The following is a 25,287-nucleotide window of genomic DNA, read 5'->3' as shown; positions in this document are numbered from 1 at the left end:
TGCAGGATGTTTCCAACATCAATCCTTCCTGTGTTAGCAGTGACTATCTCAGGGACATATGACCAATATGGTCTTCTCCGTGAGTGCTAAAATTGAATGTGCACTTACACTCCTCCAGTTCTTAGATGCTGCTACCTTTTTGTGTGTGTCCCATTTTTTTTTCTACAAACGATATAAATTTGCCAGAAAGAGTCTTGCAAAATATTTAGATGTTGCTGCTACTATGGCTGAAATGCAATGAAATCCGGGTATACAACAGTTTGAAGTGTGGAAATCAATGAGGTGCATTTGCCCATCAATGGTTAAGTACTGATTTAGGGAAATTGTTGGGTGATGAGGTTATAGTGCATTGAGTAATGAGTGAGGCTATTTGTGTAGCTGGTAAGATAGCTTTGTGAAGATTGAACTTACTGATCATGATAAATGATGTAAAACCCTTAAACATCTTCTCTCATTACATTCACGTTCTTGGATCAATAGCCCTGAGATTGACTTCTGCTGTGACTTCTTACTGCCTCAAGCCCATGACTGAATAACCAAGAACTCTCACCCTCACAGATACAGGATGCCTCTCCCCTCAACTTTTAGGAAGACCTCCAGTGCATTGTCAGAAAACTTTGGTACGCTCTCTGGTACATGGTCAGTTTTGAAACAATTCTCATCACATTTTGTAACAAATTCCTTGAAATTATGAGTTGCAGGATGCCTTGATACATACAGCCAATGAACAGTGTCGGCCATGTTGGCTGGCCTTATATTTCTGCTCCTTTAAATTGTATGTAACGTGCTGCCTGAAATGTGGCACAGGTCAATTTTTACCAAGATGTCCAAGGCAATTTTTAGGAATTATCTATTTCAGCTACCAGGAATCTTCAGAATCTGAAGTTATCTGGAAAAGTGTAATGATTGTTTGCACTGAAAGATTATAATGATTTCTGAAGTACAATTAGAAATTTAAATCAAATTCAACGTGTCAAACTCTGATTGAAGAATTAAATTTCACTTATCAAAACAAAAGCCTAGTTCTGGAAAAGTGCTTTTGCTCTGACCTGAACATTTTAGAAGTTTTAAATGATAATCTCAAAGTTAGAAGAAGAATCTGTACAATGTGGAAACAGGCCATTTGGCCTAACATGTCCACAGTGACTCTCTGTACAGCATCACACCCAGGACTCATTCCCTACGCTATCCCCATAACTCTGTATTTCTCCCCAGCTAACCCACCTAACCTGCATATCCCTGGACACTATGGACAATTTAGTATGGCCAATCCACCTTACCTGCACTTCGTTGGACTGTGGAAGGAAACCATAGCACCTGGCAGAAACCCACACAAAACATGGAGAGGATGTGCAAACTCCACACAGTCAATCGCCTGAGGCTACAATTGAACCCGGGTCCCTGGCGCTTGAGGCAGCAGGATTAACCACTGAGCTACCATGCTGCCTGAATTTCATGCCTGCTATTTGAAAAGAAAACTTCCATGAAATTTCATGAAATTCAACAGCTCACCAATATTTTTCTAAAGTTGAAAATGCAAATAAGTGCATGAAGTCTGGCAACAGATCAAGTAAGATCACATCTCAAAATAACTCACTTAATTGCTTCTACTCTATCAGGAAAGGAAAGCAGTAACCTTTTCCTTTTCATAATTTTCTCAAAGAACACAAACACTAACCTGGGAAGTTGCAAGTAGACATATGCATAAAAACAAACCAATCAGTTTGAACACCACTGCCCAGTGGGGAGAGCAAGAACCTGAAATAAAACATTGAAATTCTACATGAATAAACAGATTACTGTAAAACTATAAAAAGGACTGTGAAAACATATACTAAATGCTAAAATTAATCCATGAACATACCAATACATGGTGCTTAATATAATTGTATGCAACTATCTAACATGAAAATAAATCTGAGCATTTACTTTGCACTGCATTAGAAACATTTTATAAAATAATATGGGCCATTAAATAATCTTCCCCAACGAGCACAATACTATTGTTATTTTATTTTAGAAAGCTCAAATATCTGTTGTTTCAAATTGCACAGATATTCATTTTCAAATTCAGAATATGTGGTGTTCTTTAATGTTACTTGAAGAAAACGTAGCCATCTAGTTACATTAGCTCAGGTATTCCGACCAGGGTCAGAACCTTATTTGACAGCCTCATTGAATTACCTTTAAGGTGACTTCTGCACTGGAAAACGCTGGATAGGGATCTCCTGTAATCCTTGAATCCAGCAGTAATGAATATTGCAGAAACCATGCCCCCCTTTACAGCACTGACTGTTGCATCTGTAGTTTATATTTCCAGACTCTCTGAAAACTACTGTGAAAGGCTAAATATGAAAGGTTTGTGGGGACAGGGATTATTAAGTCCCATGAATTGAGAGATTGTATAGGGCCAGGAAGAGGAGGGGTGTCAAGACTGGCAAGCAGATAGGGTTATAGAGTAATAGAGATCTATAGGAGAGATAATCTAAATGAACCACCTACTATTCTAATCCCATTTCCAGCACTTGTCCATGGCCTCCTATGTTTTAGCATCATAAGTGCACATCTAAATACCTCTTAAAACATTGAGGGCTTCTACCTCTAACACCCTTCCAGGCAGTGAGTTCCAGATTCCCACCATTCTCTGTCATTCAACTGGGCAGCGAGTGTCAGGGGTTTAGTTTAATATTTACCCACAATGGCTGTAGGTTTTTAATCCTCTCACCTTTTCTGACTAGCTATTAAGCAAGTCTGACTTTTCAAATTTACTGAGCAATTCCTTCAGATTCAGCTGTATCAGGAATTCCACATGGACCTGACATGCCATTCCAGTCTATGCTGCTTTAACGATTACACGACTATTTGAACGTCTGGGCCATTTTGTATCCACCAGTGGCAGAGTGCTCTAGCTTCTTGCTTTCCAATTAAATAAACCATCAAGTTAGCATAAATAGCCTTTGGATTATTACTTTTATCAAATATCATTACAGGTAGTTCTGCTATGATGCATATTTTGTTAATGCATATTTTGTTAATGCAAATTGGCTGTAATGTGATTGATGAACAGTAGATCCTGTTTGGATAAAACAAACATTCTGCTGTACAGGTATAACGAATTTTTATAGCGATTTCCTACAGCGATTTTCTATAGCACAATTTTTTGTAGTGCGAGGTTACACAAAAACGCAACTATTGCGTTATAGGAGAAATACCTGTACACACTTTTAGGATGTTTCTATTTGCTGACATAAACCAAGTACTATACCGTTTTCTTCTTTTTTGCCAGTCTGTGGCCAAATGCCTAGTGTGACATAAATGACCATGAACCAAAATGTTACTAAAGGGACAAAATAATAGAACTGATATGGTCGATCCATTACAAGGCACAGCACCACCACCAAGAAATTCAGACGAAATAATATCTGCAAAGGATAATTGACAAATCAGGTCACATTTTCTAGCAGAATGTTAATAGTAGCCAACCTTAACTTGCGTACAATTTCAACATGAAAAATGCTCTATTGTAAATGTAGGCAGTTGGGAATAACAAACATAAATCTCAACGTTTCCCTTTTTTTTTTTAAATACTTGGAGACATATTTTCATGAAATATCTGCTCTCTTCCAGCTCCACTTTTAAAGGGAAAACAGGGAAGCTAAGTTTATAAATGCAGTGCTGAGCCTGTGATTTCCCTCTACAGAAGCTAATGGCCCTGTGTAATGAACGAGCAAACAAACAAATATCCTGCAGTAGTGAGAAGGCATCTCTTCCCAGATGAGCCAACTAAGATTAACACTTTTGTCAAAGTCCATATATTCAGTTGTTTCAAATTAAGATCTTCAATTTGGGCTTCAAACATTCTAGCTCTAAAGTTATTAGTTGAGGTTAGTTTCTCTTCTCCAAACTAAAACCTCCAACAAGATGCAAATAAGTGCGAGATACCTTTTTTTCAAACTATGGAAGGTCTCCCAGCAAAGCGTTAAACTGACATGAGTTATACATTCTTTTAAATTCAAAGCAAAATTAATTTTTGCTCTACCGCTCATTTTTATCCACAAAGGTGGTAAACACAAACTGTTTCCACAGTAAGCAATGTAAAAAATATACAAAGATTGCATACCTGACAAATGCGAGAGATTCCGTATTCCCCGCTTTTCCAAAAGAAAGAAAAATGTCCATAACCTGTTTGGAACAGGTATGCTGCCACAAGAACACGAACATGCATGTATACAGGTAAAAACTAAAAAATGGAAAGATGAATTACTAGATTATAATTTTCATGGTGGTGTCAGGTAAACTTCAAAATATTGCACAAGCATTTTATAGCAAAATAAATGAATGCTGACAATGAGCATAAAATTACAAAATTCAATTTGAGCACTCTTTGAACGTGTAAGAAGTGACACTTACAGTACTTGCTCCTGATATATGATATATTAGTATAATTAGCTGCATCCATCCCTTCCATTCATCTGTCTGCTCTCGGTTCAGCATAGTTGTCTAATAAGAACAAAAGTAAACTGCCATAAACATGCCTGTATAGTCAACTTATCAATTTCTATCTGCTGTTAGTCAAGTGTGTAAACTGCTCTGGCTTATAAAAGACAAAGGCTAAAAGAATTGCTTCAAAAAAAAAAGTCAATGCTTAATTTCCATCAAATCAGAACACTCCTCCCATTACAAATAGTTTACTTGCTGTAGGAGTATACAAGAGCATCCTTTTTTGTGCAGTGGGTTAGTATTTATGATTCAGATGTGAATGTAGGATGGTTGATCAGTAAGGTCACAGTGGATACAAAAAAAAATGGTGGGTGTTAAGTAATGAGAAGGAAAGCGTCAGATTGCAGGATATTACTTATCTGATTACTTAGATTTCTGGTCAGATAGATTGATTGGCAAAGAAACAGAATTCAATCCAGAGAGAGATGATGCCCTTGAGCAGGACAAACAAGAGAACACATGACGAATGGAAGGACCCTGGGAAGCACTGAGAATCAGAGCAACCTTGGTATGCATGCACACAGGTCCCTTAAGGTATGAGGGCAAGTGGTTAAAGTGGTTAAGAATGTACATGGGATTCTTGTCTTTATTAGCTGAGGCACAGAGTTTAAGAGCAGGGAGGTTATGCTGGAACTGTACAAAACCGTTAAGTCACAGCTAGAGTACTGCATGCAGTTCTGGAATCCACATTATAGAAGGGATGTGGTAGCACTGGAGAGTGTGCAGAGGAGATTTACCAGGATATTACTTGGGCTGGAGAGTTTCAGTTATGGAGATAGATTGGACAGACTGGGATCATGTTTCTTACAGCAGAGGAGATCGAGACAGGACATGATTGAGAAGCATAAAATTACAGGGAACATAGATAGGAAAAACCTTTTCCCTTTGATGGAGGGATTAATGACTGCAGCATTGATTCAGATGAAGGAGTTTTAGATATAGAAGAGGCGTGAGGAAGACAGGGAGGTGGGAATCTGGAATTCACTGCCTGTAGGAAAAAGGAAACCCTTGTAACATATAAGTTGAATTTAGAAGTACACTTGCAATGCTAAGATGTATTTAGATATGCACCTGTGATGCCAAGACATGCAAGGTTATTGGCCAAGTGTTGGAAAACGGAAATGGAATAGCTAAGTGGCTGTTTAAGACTCACATAGATATGATGGGCCAAAAGGCCTTTCTCTGAGCTATAGATCTCTATGATTATCCCTTACCCACAAACAGAAACCTATATGTAACCATGCACTGGGTCACAACAGTGCCACAAAAATGTGCAATGTAAAGATGGCAGAAGCTCCTACAAAAGCAATGTCTTTTGTAAAATCGTTGGTTTTAGGACTTAGGAGAACCAATAGATGAATGAACCCATCATACTGACTATACAATTCAGACTTCAGATCCAAGCAGTAATTTTAGAAACTGAACAATATTCCAAAATGAATGCTGATGTTCAAATTTTAGGAAAAGAAAAACACCATACAGGTCGGAGAATACATTTTTGATATTTTATACAATTATTTCTGCAAGGTTCATATTATATAAAGTAGCATTAGGAGGCTGCGTAAATAAACTAACGCCATTTCAAACTAAATGACAGAAATCTGTTATAAATGGCAAAATGTTACCATTCCAAATATGTTGAGAATGACAGTAATGCAAGAGTTTAAACCGTACCTCTTTTGTATTATCATAATAGAAAACTCCCAGTACAATAATATATACCAGTGGGATGAAGAACGTTGAATGCGTATAATATTTTTGCTCTTTCATGAACAGGTCAGCTCTATCACAAAGATAGAAATAGCCCATGATTAGGCCCAATTTGGAAAGGGACAACAGTAGTTTTTCAGGATTGGACAGTGAAGCAGTAGCAGGTTTCTTCTCTTCTCCACTCTCAACATCAGTACTAGGCTTATTCTTCCGCCAATTATGACAGAAGTAAGTAACAAATATGCAGCTTATAACACAAATGATGAAAAAGCAGCCAGTCAGTTTTTGAATTAGCGAAAGGGGAGACTGGGGAAGACAGCATGAACCATCAATGGGCTTCACAATCCTGTTGCAGTAGGAATTCAAGAGAATCATAGCATTCTGTGGAAAAAAAAAGATTGAACATTTTAACAGAATATTTAAAACCAAAAATCAATGTTGAATACCTTTAAATTTTCAAAATACTCCGCGCATTAGATATCCATTTTGATTAAAAATAGCTTAAGAAATAAGAAGTGGAGTAGGTGTTTCGTACTTCATTAATTAAGATCATGGCAGAACTTCTGTCTCAACTGCATCTTCCTGTGCTATCCACAAGCTCGTTTCTCTTAGTATTTAAAATCCCTTGATAGCGTATAGGATGAGCACAAACTTGATACTTATAACGTCTAAGATTATGAAAAGCTTTAAGCCACAACGCAGCAAAATTTGCTCAGACCAAACATCAAAAAGCAGATGAATTAGTTGTTAAGTCTCATACTTTTTAATAGTTCATTAGATAATGCCTTCATTTCTGGTAAAAAAAAATTACTCTTGCAAATGATGCTTTCATCTCTGAATAGCATTGTGGTACACTCTACCAAATGATAACCAGAAATCTTTGTTACTATAATAAACAGAACTCCCTTTCTCATTTTCAAAATAAGCTATCATTAGATTATCTCACTTTGGATGTAAACTGCAAACTGGATTCATTAACAGCTTTTTTTTAAAAAAACAAGTATCAGTGCAGTACAGCAGATTCAAATGATTATAAACATTAAAACTGAATCTCAAGAATCTGAAAAGAAAGCTAACAATTCTGACAGATTGAAATCGGATTGGTATCAAATGAAACCTGACCATTTTTAGTCCCCACCCCTAGTTGAACCCAGAAGAACTGCAAACTGGCAGCAGGTCGTTCAAAGTTATTTTTGCTATGCCACTAGTAAATGAGCTCCCTGCCAGCAGTATCTGAAGAATTGGTGATTGGCTATAGCCAATTATATGATCGTTCGCAACTGTCTCAGCTTTGTGGAATAAAAGCAAAGTATTGTGGATTTTGGAGATATGAAAACAATTGATAGAGAAATTCAACAGGTCGGATACACCTGTGACGAGAGAAACAAAATTAATGTTGAGTCCAATATGACTCTTCTGAAGAACAGGTTGGACTTGAAATGTTAACTGTTTCTTTCCATACATGCTGTCAGACACGCATAGTTTCTCCAACAGTTCAGATTTTGGGATATTTGTTATAACTAAGGTTTTTTCTTATATACGAAATCCAGCTTGACAGAGTATACTCCAACAGGGTATTTTCTTAAATCAGGGAATTTGGGAGTAACGGAATGAGTCAGAGTGAGAGAAAGGGTGCTGCTTTGGTCTTCTACAAAATATGGATTGGTTTGAGAAAAATAAGAACTGAGGGATGAAATCCAGACAAACTAACTTCTTCAAGCAGGTAGGTGACCTTTAATTTTTTTCTCCCCTCTCGAAACTAAATTAGTATAAACACAAAGCAGGGAAGTACAAGTGCTGTTTTAAAATAAAACTAATTAAGTTACTTGATAATAATTACAAAACATTGAATAGAGACTTCAACTAGATAAATAAATGAAGCAAGATTATGATACAGCAGAGCATGTTTGACAAAGTTGCCTGGATTGCAGAATATGTGTTTGTTGACACCCACGACATCAAGGACCCAGCCACATCCATGGTTGGGGTTTCAGTAAAGGTTTGATGGATGTCAGGTAGAAGTCCATTGGTACAATTGCTTGGATAGACATGGGGTCCCCAAAACAGATCACCCTCCTTTAACTGAAACCAGCTAATGCAGCTAAAGCTGCTGGGCTTTCTGCAAGGTCTGGGTTTCCCCATGCCGTGAGTAAATACCAGCAGCTTTGGGAATAAGGCCCTTTCGTGGGCATTAATTAGTGACTTGAGAACATCAACAGACCTAAGTGGAAACCCTAGCTCATGGTGATAGAAACATCAAGCCAAGGAATTCGACATTGCAAGGTACAATGTACTTAGAAGGCATAAATGGGAGGTAGATTAGCTATTCTTATTGGCGATAACAATAGCAGTAGATAAAGGGACACAGCTATTAGCAAGACAGAAACAGAAAATATAAGAACTAGAATCCATTACTCTAACAGGCTCAGTCTACAGACCACTTAATAGTAAAAGGACGTATAAAAAGAAATATGTAGACAAATTAAGGCATGAGTAAAAGAAATAGGATAATCACAGAGGATACTCAGAGGCAGGTGAAGCGGATAAGAGAATCAAATATCTACAATGTATACAGGACTATTTTCTCCCCTCAGAACAATAATTCACCATTAGATCTAATAATGGAGAATGAATCTGAGCAGGTGAAGAATTACATGGAGGGAACTTGTGGGCTATAGTGACCACAAAAAAAAACAACTTATGATATAGAAGGACAAGTATGATGAAAACCAGATTAATAGACCACAGAAGAGCTACTTTTAAGGAATAGGAACATAATTTGATAAAATAGAATGGGCAACTATGGTAGCAAACAACACAGAACAACAATGGAAAACATTTAATATAGGGATTAGGAAAGAAGTGTATGTTAAGTAAAGTGAAGAGAAGAGCATATTATAGCTAAGATGATGTAATGGAAGAGGATTATTAAAGAGGAAAGAAGAGCAAAACTAGAGGCAGTGAGCAAGAGATAGCAGAATTATTAAATAATATGTACCTTTGGTAGTTACTAGGGAGATAACAGACAGACTTGACATTGAATGGTGAGATGAGTAATCAGCTAAGTATACTGAAAATTAAAAGGGGATGCATTAACCAAATTAAAAACTCACAGGATAGAGTTTTTCATGTAGGCAGGCTGCATCTACATACTTTAAAAGATTCCAGGGAATAGAAAGAGGCATTACTACTTTTTACTGAATTAGAAAAAGTCGTGCTTATTATGCCAGAGAACCAGCAGATAGCTGGCATAATTCCCATACCAAGAATGGTGACACAGTACCTTAAGGTAGCAAAAATAATGAAATTCTAAATAAAGAAGGGAATGGAATAATATCTTGAAAGGAAAAATGCAATCATGAATAAAACATGGATTTTAAAAGGGAAAATTCTGCTTCAACAAAACTGATTGAATACTCCGGAGGTAATGGACAGGAAGTGGTAAATACAGGGTGAAATTTATCTGGACTTTCCAAAGGTCTTTGATATATTTTCTTGTAATAGATGTTGTGATTGTCTAGAGACCGATAGTTTGCAAAAAGATATTAGAATTTCTAGTGGGTGATTGGAAGGATCACACAAGATTTCAAGTTAAGATGTTAACAGTACAAGCAAACTAAAAACAACATAGTCTAAAACACTATTCAATAGGCAATAATGATGCTGGACTCCAAAACAAAACAAAAAACCCTATTTAACTCTAATAGGAGATGCTCTTTTTTGGTTAAGGTTTTCACTGTACATCGTGAACAATAATGTTCCAGGACCAGTGTGAAAATGAAATCTCAGTTCCTGATAGTTATTGGGTTGAGAAAGAAGAAAACTAACATTTTACCCTTAAAGCGACTTTCATGGTGTGGGAAGAATCAGAGACTCCTACCTCTAACCAAGCTAGGTGAACAACCAATCTTGATGAAATCCTTACGAACTTAGTCTCTTCAATCTGAGCATAGGTTCTTAACCACATTTTGCATGGTAACCAGAAGGGCCACCCCTGAAATGTCCACTTTCTTCCTCAACTGACAATTCCCCAGCACTGTTGTCGGCAGGGCCTTCAACCAGATCCGATCTATCTTCTGCACTTGCGCCCCCACCCACTCTCTTCCCTCCTGCAACAACAATAGGGTTCCCCTTGTCCTTACCTACCACCCCACCAGCATCCACATCCAGAAGATCATCAGCCATCATTTCCGCCATCTCGAGCGAGATGCCACCACCAGACACTTATTCCCTTCCCCTCCCTGGTCTGCCATTCCCTCCAGGACACCCTGATCCACTCTTCCTTTAGTCCCAACACCCCCTCCACAGCCCCACGGCACCTTTCCCTGCAACCACCAAAGGTGTAACACCTGCTCATTTACCTCCTCCCTCCCCAGTATCCAAGGGCCCAAACATACCTTCCAGGTGAAGTAGCACTTCATTTGCACTTCCCACAATCTAGTCTACTGCATTCGCTGCTCACAATGTGATCTTCTCTACATTGGGGAACAAAGCATAGACTGGGTGACTGCTTCGCAGAAAAGACCGAGCTTCCAGTTGCCTGCCATTTTAACACACCACCCTATTCCCTGGCCAACATCTGTTCAGGCTTACTGCAGTGTTCTAGCAAAGCTCAGTGAAAGCTGGAAGAACAATACCTCATTTTCCACTTGGGGACTCTCCAGCCCTCCAGACTCAATATTAAGTTCAATAATTTTCGGGCCTGAACTGTCCCATGTCCTAGCCCCCGACCCACATACCAGGCCTGGTTATTACATAGCCTGCTGTTAGCCACAAACAAACAGTCTCCATTAACAGTTATTCACCTTCCTAGCCAGATTGTTACCAAGTCCTTTGTCTGTCCATCTGTTCTTCTCTCTTTGGGCTCTATCCCCACCCATCATTTACTCTTACCCCAAACCCCCACTCTATCTTCTACATATAAATTAACAATTTCCGAGCTACCATCAGTCCTGAGGAAGGGTCATCAGACTCAAAAAACATTAACTGATTTTTCTTCACAGGTGGTGCCAGACCTGCTGAGCTTTTCCAGCAACTTCTGCCTTGGATCCTGATTTACAACATTTGCAGTTCTTTCGGTTTTTATTAGGGCCATCATTTTCTCTGCTTCATGTACAGGACAGCAAAAAAGGTAGAGGCAGCTATTTCTCCAGATTCTTGTGGAAGTTTCTGGTGGAGAGATTCAGAGATATCTGAAAATCTCTGATATCGCAATGGCTTGTTCCCCTTTCAAAATCCATCTCCAAGGGAACATGACTTACATGGGCCTTATATCGGAGCAAATGTCTATTTCTATCTAGACTGTCTTCTAAATTCTCAACTCCATCCTTGCATGGAGTTAAGTACAGCCTAAAACATAAACATTTACAAACCGGAACTCTTAACAGCTCCTTATCTCAAAGATCAACAGCCTATCCACCATTAACAACAACTGCTTGGTCAAAGATAACACAGTATGGAGCTGGAGGAATGCAGCAGGCCAAACAGCAGTGGAGCAGGAAAGTTGATGTTTTGATCGGGACCCTTCCTCAGAAATGGGGAGAGAGAAGGAGCTCTGAAATAAATAAAGAGGAGGGTTGGGCATGAGAATGAGGGGGGGAGGGTTGGGCAGATTTTAAAACTGGCGAACTCCATGTTTAGGCCAGCAGGCTGTAAGCTCCCGAGGTGGAATATGAGGTGCTGCCTCTCCAGTTTCCGGTGGTGTCATTGTGACACTGGAGGCGGCCCAGGATGGACATGTCACCCAGGGAGTGGGGGTGGGAGGAGGAAGGAGGAGGAGGAGGAGGAGTTAAAATGGTTGGCACCCGGAAGGTGTTGTTGTTTGTCGCGTACAGAGCGCAGATGCTTTACAAAACGGTCTCCAAGTCTATGCTTGGTCTCACCGATGTAGAGGAGGCCACATTGGGATACAGAGGACCAAGCTGACAGATGTACAGGTGAACCCCTGTCTGATACGGAAGGTTTGTTTTGTGCCTTGAATGGAGGTAATGGGGGAGGTGTAGGAGCAGGAGCAGGTGTAGCTCTTCCTGCAATTGCAGGGACAGGTGCCAGGGTTGGTGGGGTTAGTGGAGAGTTGGAGCAGATGAGGGAGTCACGGAGACAGCAGTCCCTATGAAAGGCAGATAGGGGTGGGGAGGGAAATATCTCTTTGGTTGTGGGGTCAGATTTTAGGTGGCGAAATGGTGGAGAACGATACGTTGGATGCGGAGGGTGGTGGGGTGATATTCTGGGGACAGGGGGGGTTCTGTTTTTTTTGGGGGGGGGGGAGGGGATGTGAGGGCAGAGTGCAGGATATGCAAGATATCTCTGAGCTGCTTGGTCAATATTTATAGGCGTGAATATCTTGCGCCACCACTCAGTAAAACTACCTTTTTTTAAATATTAATTCGCAGTGAGCGTGTCACTGACTGAGCCAATATTTGTTGCCCATTTCTACTTGGCCTTGAGATGGTGGCGGTAAACTGTCTTCTTCAGCTACTGGAGTCTGTGTGTTGTCGGCAGTTATGCAAAGAATTCCAGGATTTTGTCCCAGTGACACCTAAGTAACAGTGATCCATTTCCAAAACAGGATGAGGAGTGGCTTGGAGGGGATATTGCGGGATGACCACCATCTAGTTGTCTGCTGTGCTTGTCCGTCCAGATGGTAACAGTCACTAGTTTGGAAGGTGATGCCTAAGGATCACTGGTGCATTTAGTAATGGTACACATTGCTACTACTGGGTGTCAGTGGTGGACAGAATGAATGCCCCTGGATGTTGTGGCAATCAAGTGTACTGCTTTCTCTTGTAAAGTATAAACTTCTTTAGTGTTGCTGAAGCTGCACCCTTCCAGGCAAGTGGGGAGTATTTCATCACACACCTGAATTGTGCCTTGTAGATGGTAGGCAAGCTTTGGGGATCAGTTGCTGAGTCAATCACCTCAGTATTCTTAGCCTATTAGAGCCGCTGTATTTACATGGTTAATCCAGTTGAGTTTCTGGACAATGTCAACATCCTGGAGGTTGACAGTGGTGCATACAGTGATGGTAATGCCATTGAATGTCATGGGGTGGTGTTTAGATTGTCTGTTATTGGAGACGCATTTTTATAGCACAAAATGTTACTTGCTATTTTTCTGCCCAAACCTGGCTATTGTTCAGGTCTTGCTGCATTTGGATATAGACTGCTTCAGTTCCTGAATTATCACAAATGCTGAACATCAACACCCCCTCCATAACCATCCAGGCATTCAAGCATGAGGTTGGAGAGAATTCAGAACTGAAATGTACCAATGGTCTGCCCAAGAAGCAGGTTAGCACATCAGTTACTTTAAAAATCACTACAGGTTGAACTTCTCAGGACTCAGATGAGGGTTTTGAAAACTGCTTGATCCACTGGGCAAGTATGTTTCCAGTTTTGTCGTAGACTACAAAAGACACAAGCCTTTTCTTTAAGGCTAATCTGCTACGAATGGTCATAATCTCCTGCCATACTTTAAGACCAACTCCCAACATATAGTTAAAACTTGCAATCTCCCAAACTTCATTCTGGCTCAGATTTGTCCATCTTCTTCAGGTCCACAATTTTTCCCTTCCTTCCCTCTCTTTAGTCTATACTAACACGGCAATTTCGCCCAACAATTGCTTCATCCAAACTGAAAAATGGACAATGCTGGAAACTACAGGTCTGGTGACATATGCAGAGTGTGAAACAGAGTTAATATTTGAAGGGCTGCAGTCGTTCATCAGAACAATAAGCAACATCACATTTGAATACAGATGACATTCCTCAGCTAGATGACTGACTACCATTTATATTTCAAAACGTTATTGTGGATGATTTCCTTTTTATTTAGAAAAAAAATTATTCTCGTTTAAGAAATATCTGTTCTCCCTCCAACTGACCAACAGATTTGGAGTAGCCATACCCAAATAATCTATTCAAAACTGAATTTGCTCACAATTTATTCATTATATTTTCATTATATTAAATGTGCGAAGGGGCAGCCAAAACCAGTGGTGTATAGCGTTTTCATCTAAGTGCAAGTTGTGGTAACATTTGCATGCATTTATTATTATTGTTTCAAAGATACCTACTATATCTCTAGTGGTTTCAGGTAAATGCAAGCCATCTAAAGATCCTGCAATGGTTTCTTCTGCAATTAATTTGGAAGCTCTGAGGATCTTGACCTTGGCTGCCATGCTTCCGGTACTGCTGTTCAAAATGCTTAAAGTCACATCATTGTATAAACCAATCCTCTGATTAGTGATCATCTTTCTGTTCTCACTCAGCAAATCTTCATATACTGGATCTAAAAAAAAATAAGTGACTTCACAAGTCAAATTAAAATCTCAGAATCTACAGAAAGTAGAAAGCTTAGAATAATTTAAAAAAATATGGTAAGGATAGCTTTACCTTGAAGGACCCAATAGATGTCATTAGTTTCTGCTAACTTCTGCAGAAGAGGTGTAATTAGTGTAAGATTGGTTTTGTACTGGCTGAGAGCTTCCATACTCCCATTATGTATCTTAATCGACCACTATAAGCAAACAAACATTTGTTTGAAATGCAAACCTGGTGAGGAACTCTGCAAAATAGTCCAACCTTAATTTAAAGAAAGTTAACTTACTGTAGCAGCACCAACCACAATAAGATGGGGTTTTAGACGAGCACCCTGTGAAGAAAAATAATAGTTACAGTTTTGTAGTGAATTAGCAGACATCCATGCTGAAAGTGAAAGAGAGGAAAATTATGGTACAATTAAGACAGCAAAGAAAGGTTCTTAGCATACAATAAGGAAAAAAGATGACACGAGGGGAAACAATAATAGAATCATGATCAAAGATGCCAAACTAAATTATTTTTGAAGCGTTCTGGAAGGGTAAATAAAAGGGACCTGTCTCCTCTCCACTCATCTGTTCCTTTATCCATCTTCCACCCGCCTCCCCCCCATCTCTATTTCAGAATCCCCTTCCCCTCCCCCATTTCTGAAGAAGGGTCCAGACCCGAAACGCCAGCTTTCCTGCTCCTCTGATGCTGCTTGGCTTGCTGTGTTCATCCAGCTCTACACCTTGTTATCTCAGATTCTCCAGCATCGGCAGGTCCTACTATCTCTGTACACTTTTCACTCTTTTATTAGGTTAATAAGATGCAGCCTAAATTTGATGATTTCTGGGCACAAAGCTCAGAGAATCTGCATTGAGTTTTCCATAGCTAACATGAACAAATGACGGATTACAAACAACAAAGAGTCTCTTGATAAGATGAATTTATTCAAGATGTGGACATGGAGGAGGATGTTCCACATACCCTACACAAACAAAGGCTCATGACTAAACACTAGAAAATGGTTAAGAGAAAATTAACACACAAAAACAGAAACTTACAATATTTTGATCATGTCATTACAGCAGATGACAGACATCATTCAGAGATTGACAGAAAACGCCGCAGAGAGACACAGAGGATAAAATGAATGACAGATCAACTACAGGCAGTCCATTGGAATGTAAAAGAGCAGCAAAAGGACAGACAAGTTGAGGTCCATGACCTTTTGGGAAGATGACTCCAAAGAACAAATAAGCAAACTATCAGGCAACAATGCTATCTCTAAGAATTCACTATGCCAAATTAGCATATATCTGTTCATAGTAATAAGAGCCCATAAAAAGTGTTTCTCACCAGCCCTGCTGCACCTACTGGTCAACCACTCACACCACCTTTCCTCACTTTCACTTTGGCGTCTCAAAGTCTGAGCCATTAAAATGGTGTCACATCAGAAAAAAGTTTGGGAGGCATAAAGCTTTTAGGGAGTGTTCAAAGACAATAGCTTCAATCCATCTGATATTTGGTTGGAGAAATTTTAAGCTCATTCAGTTCTGGACAATGGTCAAGCAATGTGTTTGTTCAGAGACAGTGGTGAGGATTGAGAGACAGTGACAGAATAGAGTTGGGTAACATGAGGGCACAAGTGCAAACTGCCAAGGAAAGGCAGCATTTCAACGAGAGAATGTGAAAGAAACTAAATCCGTGGAAAGTGGTGATGATGAGAGATGGCAAAAACAATGACTCTGATTTCCTCGATGCACACCATGAAAACATCATACAAGAAATCTAAACATTGAAGTGCTTGCAAGTACGGAAATTTGGTCAAGTGATAGATCTGTTTGTAATCAGCATAAACACAGAAGTTAGAATGAATATCCATGTCTCTGATGAATTAGTGTCAACTGTATATTAATAGAATATATATTAATGTTTAATAATATGCAGACTAATTGGTATTGACTAGAAATTCATTCCAACGTCCCACAGGCACAGGCTAACTGTGTTTGTTGGGTCATGCATTTGTTTACAATGTTTTATGCTAAATAAAAGTGACAGAATATTGATTCTAGTTCCATCCTTCAAAAACTATCCTCCTGGAGTAGAACATGATTGGACTATCTAACAGAGTTGGAGAAGGTGAAAAAATGCTTGGAGGTGAGGTGATGGTTGCACGGTCTGACTGATCAGAATTAAGTTGAAGGAAGAATAAAGCTCATGGGTGTTGTATATAATATGCCTTCTTTTACTCATTTTCATTCACACATAAGCAATGCTTTATTTCAAAGACACTGAACATTTCTCCCAATTCATTTTGTTTATGCATGATTCAATACTTTTAATTACACAGGTACATACGATCCCTCGCAATTCTGGATGGATTACATAAACACAAAACAAAATTTTTGACAAAATCTGGACACAACAAAATCCTCAAAATTTTCAGCTGTCAGTGGCACAATTCAGATTATGTTTAGTGGTGCTCAATATCATCGCTAGTCTAGATATAACTGTTCTTGTTGCCAGAAACGTCAGGAACCATACTGAAGCAGGAAACAGAAGATCAAATAGTGACATAAGAAAATATTTACTTATGCAGAGGAGTGATTAGGAACTGGAATACATTAGGAGTATGGTGGGAGCAGAGTAAATTGTGGTTTTCAAAAGGGAGCTGGATAAGCATCTCAAAGACAGAACATTTACAAGCTTTGGGAAAAGGGTGTGAATGTGTGAACAGCTTTTTATTGCAGAATGTTAAAATGGACATGACAGGCTGTATGGTGTGCTTCTATGCTGATACCATTATAATTCTATGATTTAACCATAAAAGAACATCACAGAGCTTGACTGAAGCTAGGGGCAGACGCTCAATGGGAACAGAAGGATTTTGAGGTGAGGGAAATGATTCCAGTGATATAGTTGAGCAGACAGAAGATATGGGTAAGGAATCAAGATACCATAAGCTGGGGAATATTTCCCAGATATGGTGAGCCAATTTTTTGGAGAAAGTTGAATGAGACAACAAAAATCTTGAAATCAATTTCCTGGGGTTCACAAAGTTAGTAAAGTCAAGACATAAGACGTACAAGGACTTTAACAGAAGACCTGTCCAATCTGGCTAGATTAGGTCAAGCAGAAAAGTCGGAAGTACATTTAAGAAAACAAACCCTAAAATGAAAGTGTAGATTAAAGTTGGAGCAACAATGAAAATAAGATTTGGGTGTAAGCCTGTGATATTAGAATAGCTTTGCTACAAATCCAGATGAAGAAGTAAAAGCTCAGGCCAGGGTCAAACAAAAATGTGGCGGGAGTAATTCACTGGTTTTCCCAGGAGTCTGAGTACAACCCAATAAATACGAGTGAAGGATACTTAGGGGCAGAGTGGTGCTATGCATAATTGCTTTGATCCTGCCAACAGTTAGACGTGACATCTCATCTAGACTGATAATATAGGTTGGAGTAAAATATGATGGAAGCAGGCATACTGAAAGTGGTGCAATATTTGTAATTCCAACAAATAACATATGGTCAATGAATAGGAGAAAACTGAAGATGGAACATAACACCAGAAAGTGACTGAGAAGGTTTGAGTGGAGAACTCATTTCAGAAGCTGATGCTATTTGCGTGAGGTTCAAGTGAACTTGAAGCATAGGAATACAAGAGAACGTACTGATCAAGAGAAATAAATTGTAATACAAATATTAACATGTGAAAAAGTTTCACGTGTGATGCTAGTCAATTGAAAACTGCCTATTTTCTGTACTACTAAAAGGCCATTCTCAGCAATGAAGTAAACTGCAGTGTGAATTAAGCTTCACCACACTGGTTAGCTAGTCAATTATTAATTCTTCAAATCTTAAATCTATTGCTTGGTAGTATAAATCTTAAATATTGCTAAAAAAGATGTAGAAGCTTTTTGTCTTGCAGTTATAATAGCAAACACAAGTATTTCAAATTATCACAACAGCTTATATCATAGAAAGAAAGGAGGCTGATTTCTTGGCAAGTTGATTCTGATTGTCCAAGGTGTTGCCATGAATAAAGTAATGGGTAACTAACAGCCCCCTTGCATCTGAATAATTTTTAACAAAATGCAAGGCTTGAACAGATTTCTTTCGCTTGTAGACAACATGCCCTTGTGTATGCATATACATTGCTTCTGGAAAGCATAGAAGATACAGTATGACCTCATGTGATTATCTTAAATAGGTTATTAGTCTAGCTATTAACTCACTCAGGATTGTTTATCAAGTATTGCCAAGGATAGATCTTATGTAACAATTGATTGTTTTGGTTTGTGCAAGTATGGGCTGGTATACTGCATTCTGCTTATCACGAGCAGTTGGAGGAGTGTCGTTTGATTTGATCATCCAATTATTGGTGCACACAGCCTATGTAATTGGCATCATATTGGTCCTGAAATTCTCACATGACACTGCTCAATTGTTTCATGGTCAGAATATCTTTCTGGATTGGTGGCATCATTGTCTTAGTAGAAACTACCACTCTCACACTCGTTGCATTGTAGTGGCAAGAAATGGCTTTTTTAACTGGTTGATCAAATTTTTGACGGCTTGGCCTTTTCAGAGTAATTAAAACAGACCAGGTACTTTTCAGTCCAAAAGCCCATTTGCAAGTCTGTTCACTGGGTAGCACTCAATAATCTGACCTGGATGGTCAATGTATGACAGAATAGTATTGCTGGACTCTATTTCTGTGCTAAGACTGAAAAATTAGCAAATGGCTGCCACCTTTTCACAAGACTGATGATAAAGCGGTCTTTAATCCCAATGTGTCCATTAACTGATACAAGTAGGCTTGTTACTAACATGGCTGGAACCCACTGACAGATTTCTCAACTAGCATCTTGTGGGAAAGGGACGTCATTAGACTGCTTCATTCCAAAAGAAACTGTAGCACAGAATGAAACATATTAAAGTAAGAAAATCCTTACACGCAACCGCGGATTCAAACGTTATGAAAGGAAATATACATGGAGCATTGTGACAGTATAATGACATTAATGGTATTTATGGCACTTATGGTATTTTGTCTTGGATTTTTTAAAGAGAGGTTTTGAGCCAGAGGTACAGAATTGTCATCCAAGCCAATAAACAGCTTGAGACACGCTTGGGGCGTTTTTCTTAAAAGAGAAAGTTAGAACAATGGAGTATTAGTTTAGCTTTCTGTAGTGGTTGAGGTTTTGAAGTTGGCTGTGGAAGCGGTTTTATCTCTCTCTGCCACAGCAAAAAGCTGGAGTTCTCTGTTAGAATTTTCTCTTGGTGTTGTTTTCTCCTGGATTGGAGAAACATTGCATGTGAAACAACCTATTTTACGGAATTTGCCTTTGCCAAGGAATGTTTATGGTTTGTTATTATATTGGAAGAATTGCTGTTTAGAAGTTAAATAATTTATTATTCTGTTAAGCTTTCCAATAAAGTTAGTCATACCAATTGTACTGTTTTTTAAAATTTCTATTTTAGCTGGATGTAAGAAATTACTGTGTTTTTCTTAAAGCCAAATAGTGTGACTGATCAAATTACATCTGGTACACAGCACCTTACATTTGCCTTTAAGAAAGGTAAAAATTAGAGTCTCTCTTCTTAGTGTATTTAAGGGGTTTGGTCTTTTCCATAACTTCATACTGTTATGACTCATTCCATCAAAAACTCAGTTTTCATGGAAACCTATGAAAATACATTCATATAGATGCAGAGATTCATTCTCTGAAAATACTTTGTGTTGCCTTGGAGAACGCCTCGGCCAATTCCAGCAAAACGGGTCAACTAATCAGCGCCCTTTTTCTCATGTGGTATAAATGGCTGTGATGTTATTTATAAAATAATTTCCCCCATTATTTTTCAACATTGAAGAGTTTTGTCATACATACCTCAGTCCAAGCTTTAAAACAATCCTTCATGGAGTTGTTTACTTCTGGGTACCACAAAAAATCCTGCAGTTCAAAACAAAGTGAAAATACCAAACAGAAGCGGAGGCTTTTTAATCTCTTAATTTATTTGGACAGTTGAGATTATCAAAGATAGAAACAAGGCTGCAGCTTATTAAGATCGAACCAAGCCATCAGAAAAGAAAGAAGTGGAAAGCTTTGGGATCATCACAGCTAAGCAAATTCTGTGCCTGTGCACTTCCCTCCACTTCACCTGACAAAGAAACAGCACTCCAAAAGCTTGTGATTTAAAATAAACCTGTTGGACTATACCCTGGTATCGTGTGACTTCTGACTTTGAATAATGTTGCTTTAGCCTGACTATTCTTGGTTTTGATCGCTAGTCTCTTCCCACACTTTGAGCAACTCTGGATCTGCCCACAACTCAGCTTTACCTTTTGTAATTGTTTTCAAAAGTTATTTCTTCACTTTTTTCAAATAAAAATAAACTTATTTACTTGATTTAATGGGTTTCCTGTTAATTAAGGCTCCGATTTTTCTAAAAAAACTGACGTCATCCAAACTTTGATGCATATTCCACCCCAAAATTGCCAGTTTTCAGACAGTGCACCAGTATTTGCTTTATTTACACTAATGATTTACAGAAATGATTATCAAACTCTCCCAGTTAAATACAGTTATCAAGGTATAGTAAAAACAATACCAAAAAATTTCGGAAAGTCTAAAAAAATGCAGCGCTTACAACTTTCAACGAAGTACTTCTATCTTCAAAGGAAATGTTTTCATGCTGTAAATTAAGTAAATTGTTTAATCAAATTAATATCAACTTAAAAACATTTAAGCAAGCAGCAAAACCTAAAGCATGACAACTTATAAAGTTCACACATTGTAAAAGTGTCAAACACTCTCCAATTGAAACTACTGCACTATTTTTACACTTGTTGCTATAGTGACTAGGATTTAATCCTTAAACTTTTAATAACCGTGTGTTACTAGTAATCCTACTTGGTACAAACTTGCAAAAGTTTAGTCACACCACAAGCAGAAAAATGAGTAATTGTTTTGAACGGGAGCCAAACAGGACAGCTCAGCAGCTGCAGCAGAACAGAAATATTGCTCTGCATTCTTCGGAAAAGCAATGAAATTATTAGCGAACTGAACTGTGGACTTAAACAATAGAAACATTAAACATTAGGCCTTGAATTTAATTTTATGGATGGATCTTGCAATTGGCTCAGTCACATTCGCAACACACAAATCCGTTGCCAAAAAGAGACAGTCTAACCACCGTCCCTTGAAATTCAATGATGTTACCATTATTGAATCCCCTACTATCAACATCCTGGCGGGGTGTGGGTTTTATCATTGACCAGAAACTCAACTGGACTCACCACATAAACACTGTGGCTACAAGAGCAGATTAGAAGCTAGGAATACTGCGGTGAGTAACTCACCTTCTGACTCCCCAAAACCTGTCCATCATCTACAAGGTACAAGTCAGGCATGTATTGGAATACTCCCCATTTGCCTGGATGGGTGTAGCTCAAACAACACAAGAAGCTTGACACCATCCAGGTCAAAGCAGCCCACTGACTGGTGCCACATCCACAAGCATCCATTCCCTCCTCCACTAATGCTAAGTAGCATCACTGTCTACTATCTATGCTTTAAGTTGTGTCGTATAAACTTTTCACCGTACTCATTTGAGTACCTGTGACAATGAATCTATTTCAATTCAATTTACTTTCAAGTTGCACTACAGATATTCAAAGATCCTCAGACAGCACCTTCCAAACCCATGATGTCCTTCTCGATGGAAGACAAGGGAAGATCACTGGAACACCACCAAGCCACTAACCATTCTGACTTGGAAATATATTATCATTCAATGACTGTCGCTAGGTCAAAATCCTGGAATTTCCCCCAAAAGGCATAGTAGATCAACCCACAGCAGGTGCACTGCAGTAGTTCAAGAAGGCAGCTCATGATCACCTTCTCAAGGGTAACAACGGATAGGAAATAAATGCTGGCCAGCCAGCGCCACCCACATCCCATAAAATTAATTATTTTAAATACATTTTTTAAGTCAAAGCCATAACTTTTGCATATCACCAGCTTTTCAGAGTATTCCTGTATCTTTAGACTTTTTGTACTGTTAAAGAAAGGCCATCTATGATGACGCCTAGCATGAACTCAGCTTATTCAAAGAGCTTTGCTGGGAATGAAGTACATTGTAACTCAAAGAAAGCCAACTTACGCACAGAAACAGCATAACCCGCAAGAGATGAATTAACCAGATACACCTTTTCCAGTGATGCTTATCAAGGGCTATATGCTCACAACGATCACTCAATGTTGGCCAAAATATTAAATTTAGGTTGGAATAGAGCCCAACCTATGACCATCTGACTCAGACTGAAGACTGTCACTATGTCGTGACTAGCTCAATACAAGAATAAAAATGTTGAAAACAATGTTGAACCCACGGTCAGCACATAACATCTACCTATCTAGAATGCAGATTACAAAACACTCACTGGCACACAATTTGAATACTGGTTTATTTTGAGGAACAATGTAATACAACTGTAGCAGAATGCTAAAGTAAGAATGATGCAAAGTTAAGGTTCATGAACACTATTGGCAGCAACAGTAAATCCTTTATGTATTTCATTTACAAATCTTTTGTTTCATCCAAATATTGCTCTTTTGTTCTTGGTGAAAACCCAACATATAGCCATCCCTCTCTAGTTTTATTTACCTTTTGATTTTGGGGTCATGGATGATGCTGGCAAGACCACATTTAAATGTAATTTCTAATTGTCTTTCTAAAACAGCTGCAGCCTTAGAAATGGTGATCCTTAACAAACAATTTAGGTCATGTTTAACTCAAATACCCCAAGGTGCTTCATAGAAATAGAACATAGAACAGTACAGCAGAGTACAGGCCCTTCGGCCCACGACGTTGTGCCGATCTATTATCCTACTAAGATCTACCCTGCATACCCTACATTTTACTATCCTCCAAGTGCCTATCTAATGTTCTTATGAAGAACATTATAAAACAAAGCATGATACCAAGTCACAAAGGGAGGAGATGTTAGGTCAGTTATAGAGTCATACAGCACAGAATCAGAGCCTTGAGTCCAACTCGTCCATGCCAACCAGGTTTCCCAAACTAAACTAGACCCATCTGCCTGTGTTTGACCCATATACCTCTTAACCGTTCATGTATCTGTCTATGTGTCTTTTAAATGTTGTAACTGTACCTGCATCTACCATTTCCTCTGGCAGCTCAGTAAAAATTTAGTCAAAAAGGTAGGTTTTAAGGAGCTAAGGATTTTTCTTCACAGATGCTGCCAAACCTGCTGAGCTTTTCCAGCAACTTGTTTTTTTTTCCTGATTTACAGCATCCGCAGTTCTTTCGGTTTTAAGGAATGTTTTTTAAAATTAATTTGAGAAATAGCAACTGTCCCCAGTTGCCCTTGAGGTGGTGGTGAGCTGCCTTCTTGAACTGCTGCAGTTCATGTGCTGCGGGTTGATCCAAAAAGCCCTTAGGGAGGGAATTCCAGGATTTTGACCCAGCGACTGTGAAGGAACAGCGATATATTTCCAAGTCAAGATAGTGAGTGGCTTGGAGGGGAATTTGAAGGTACTGGGGTTCCCATGTATCTGCTGCCCATATCTGGCCTTCTGGAAGTGGTTGTGGGCTTGGAAGGTGCAGTCTAAGGATCTTTGGTAAATTTCTGCAGTGCATCTTGCAGATGGTGTACACGGGTGGAGGGAGTGGATGTTTGTAGACGTAGTGGCAATTAAGTGGGCTGCTTTGTCCCAGATGGTGTCAAGCTTCTTGAGTGCTGTTGGTGCTGCACCCATTTGGATAAGCAGGGATTATTTCACCACACACTTGACTTGTGCCTTGTAGATAATGGACAAGCTTTTGGCAGTTAGAAGGTGAGCTACTTATCATAGTATGTCTAACCTCTGACCTGCTCTTCTATCTACTGCGTTTATGTGACAAGTCCAGTTGAAATTCTGGTCAATGATAACCCCTAGGATGTTGACAGTGGGCGATTCGGTGATGGCAACACAAGTGAATGTCAAGGGGCGGTAGTCAGATTGTCTCATTGAAGATGGTCCTTGCCTGGCATTTGTGTGATGTGAAGGTTACACTTGTTAGTCCAAGACTAGCTGCATTTGAAGACACTCCTTCAGTATCTGAGGAGTCACAAATGGTGTTGAACATTGTGCAATCATCAGCAAACTTCCCCACTTCTGACGTTATGATGGAGGGAAGGGCATTGAAGGTGGTGGTTGGGCCTAGGACACTAAACAGAGGAACTCCTGCAGAGATGTCTGGAGCCGAGATGACTGACCTCTAACAACCACAACCATCTTGCTATGTGTCATACGTCTCCAACCAGCGGAGAATTTGCCCCAAAACCCATTGATTCCAATTTTGCGAGCGCTCCTTGAAGCGACACGCAGTCAAACACAGACTCTATGTCAATAGCCATCACTCTCACCTCACCTCTAGAATTCAGCTTTGTCCATGTTTGACCAAGTTGTAATGAGGTCAGGAGTTAAGTGGCTCTGGTGGAACACAAACTGGGCATCAATGAGCAGGTATTGCTTAGCAAGTGCGGTTTGATAGCACTATTGATGACACCTTCCATCACTTCACTGATGATCAAGAGTTGACCGATGGGCTCAGGATATATTTGAATCAGAGATAGTAGGAACTGCAGATGCTGGAGAATCCGAGACAACAAGGTGCAGGGCTGGATGAACACAGCAGGCCAAGCAGCATCATAGGAGCAGAGAGGCTGACGTTTCGGGCCTAGACCCTTCATCAGAAAAGGGGG

The 25,287-nt window shown here is 39.2% G+C and overlaps 1 protein-coding gene across 1 annotated transcript in view; it reads right to left on the bottom strand.

The window, feature by feature from the left end:
- casd1 (CAS1 domain containing 1) overlaps nucleotides 1-25,287 on the bottom strand; it is a 69,038-nt gene that overhangs the window by 27,021 nt on the left and 16,730 nt on the right. Inside the window, exons 3-12 of the mRNA XM_048607598.1 lie at nucleotides 21,165-21,209; nucleotides 20,405-20,467; nucleotides 14,818-14,862; nucleotides 14,604-14,727; nucleotides 14,285-14,517; nucleotides 6,175-6,591; nucleotides 4,411-4,500; nucleotides 4,121-4,240; nucleotides 3,266-3,422; nucleotides 1,679-1,758 (exon numbers count right to left, since the gene is read on the bottom strand). Of these exons, the coding sequence (XP_048463555.1) occupies nucleotides 1,679-1,758; nucleotides 3,266-3,422; nucleotides 4,121-4,240; nucleotides 4,411-4,500; nucleotides 6,175-6,591; nucleotides 14,285-14,517; nucleotides 14,604-14,727; nucleotides 14,818-14,862; nucleotides 20,405-20,467; nucleotides 21,165-21,209 (1,374 nt within the window). The remainder of the gene's footprint in view (nucleotides 1-1,678; nucleotides 1,759-3,265; nucleotides 3,423-4,120; nucleotides 4,241-4,410; nucleotides 4,501-6,174; nucleotides 6,592-14,284; nucleotides 14,518-14,603; nucleotides 14,728-14,817; nucleotides 14,863-20,404; nucleotides 20,468-21,164; nucleotides 21,210-25,287) is intronic.

The sequence above is a fragment of the Rhincodon typus genome, chromosome 2 (genome assembly GCF_021869965.1).
Source record: "Rhincodon typus isolate 14 chromosome 2, sRhiTyp1.1, whole genome shotgun sequence".
NCBI lineage: Eukaryota > Metazoa > Chordata > Chondrichthyes > Orectolobiformes > Rhincodontidae > Rhincodon > Rhincodon typus.
The sequence above is the reverse complement of the archived record's forward strand: the minus strand, read 5'-3'. Positions and strand labels throughout refer to the sequence as shown.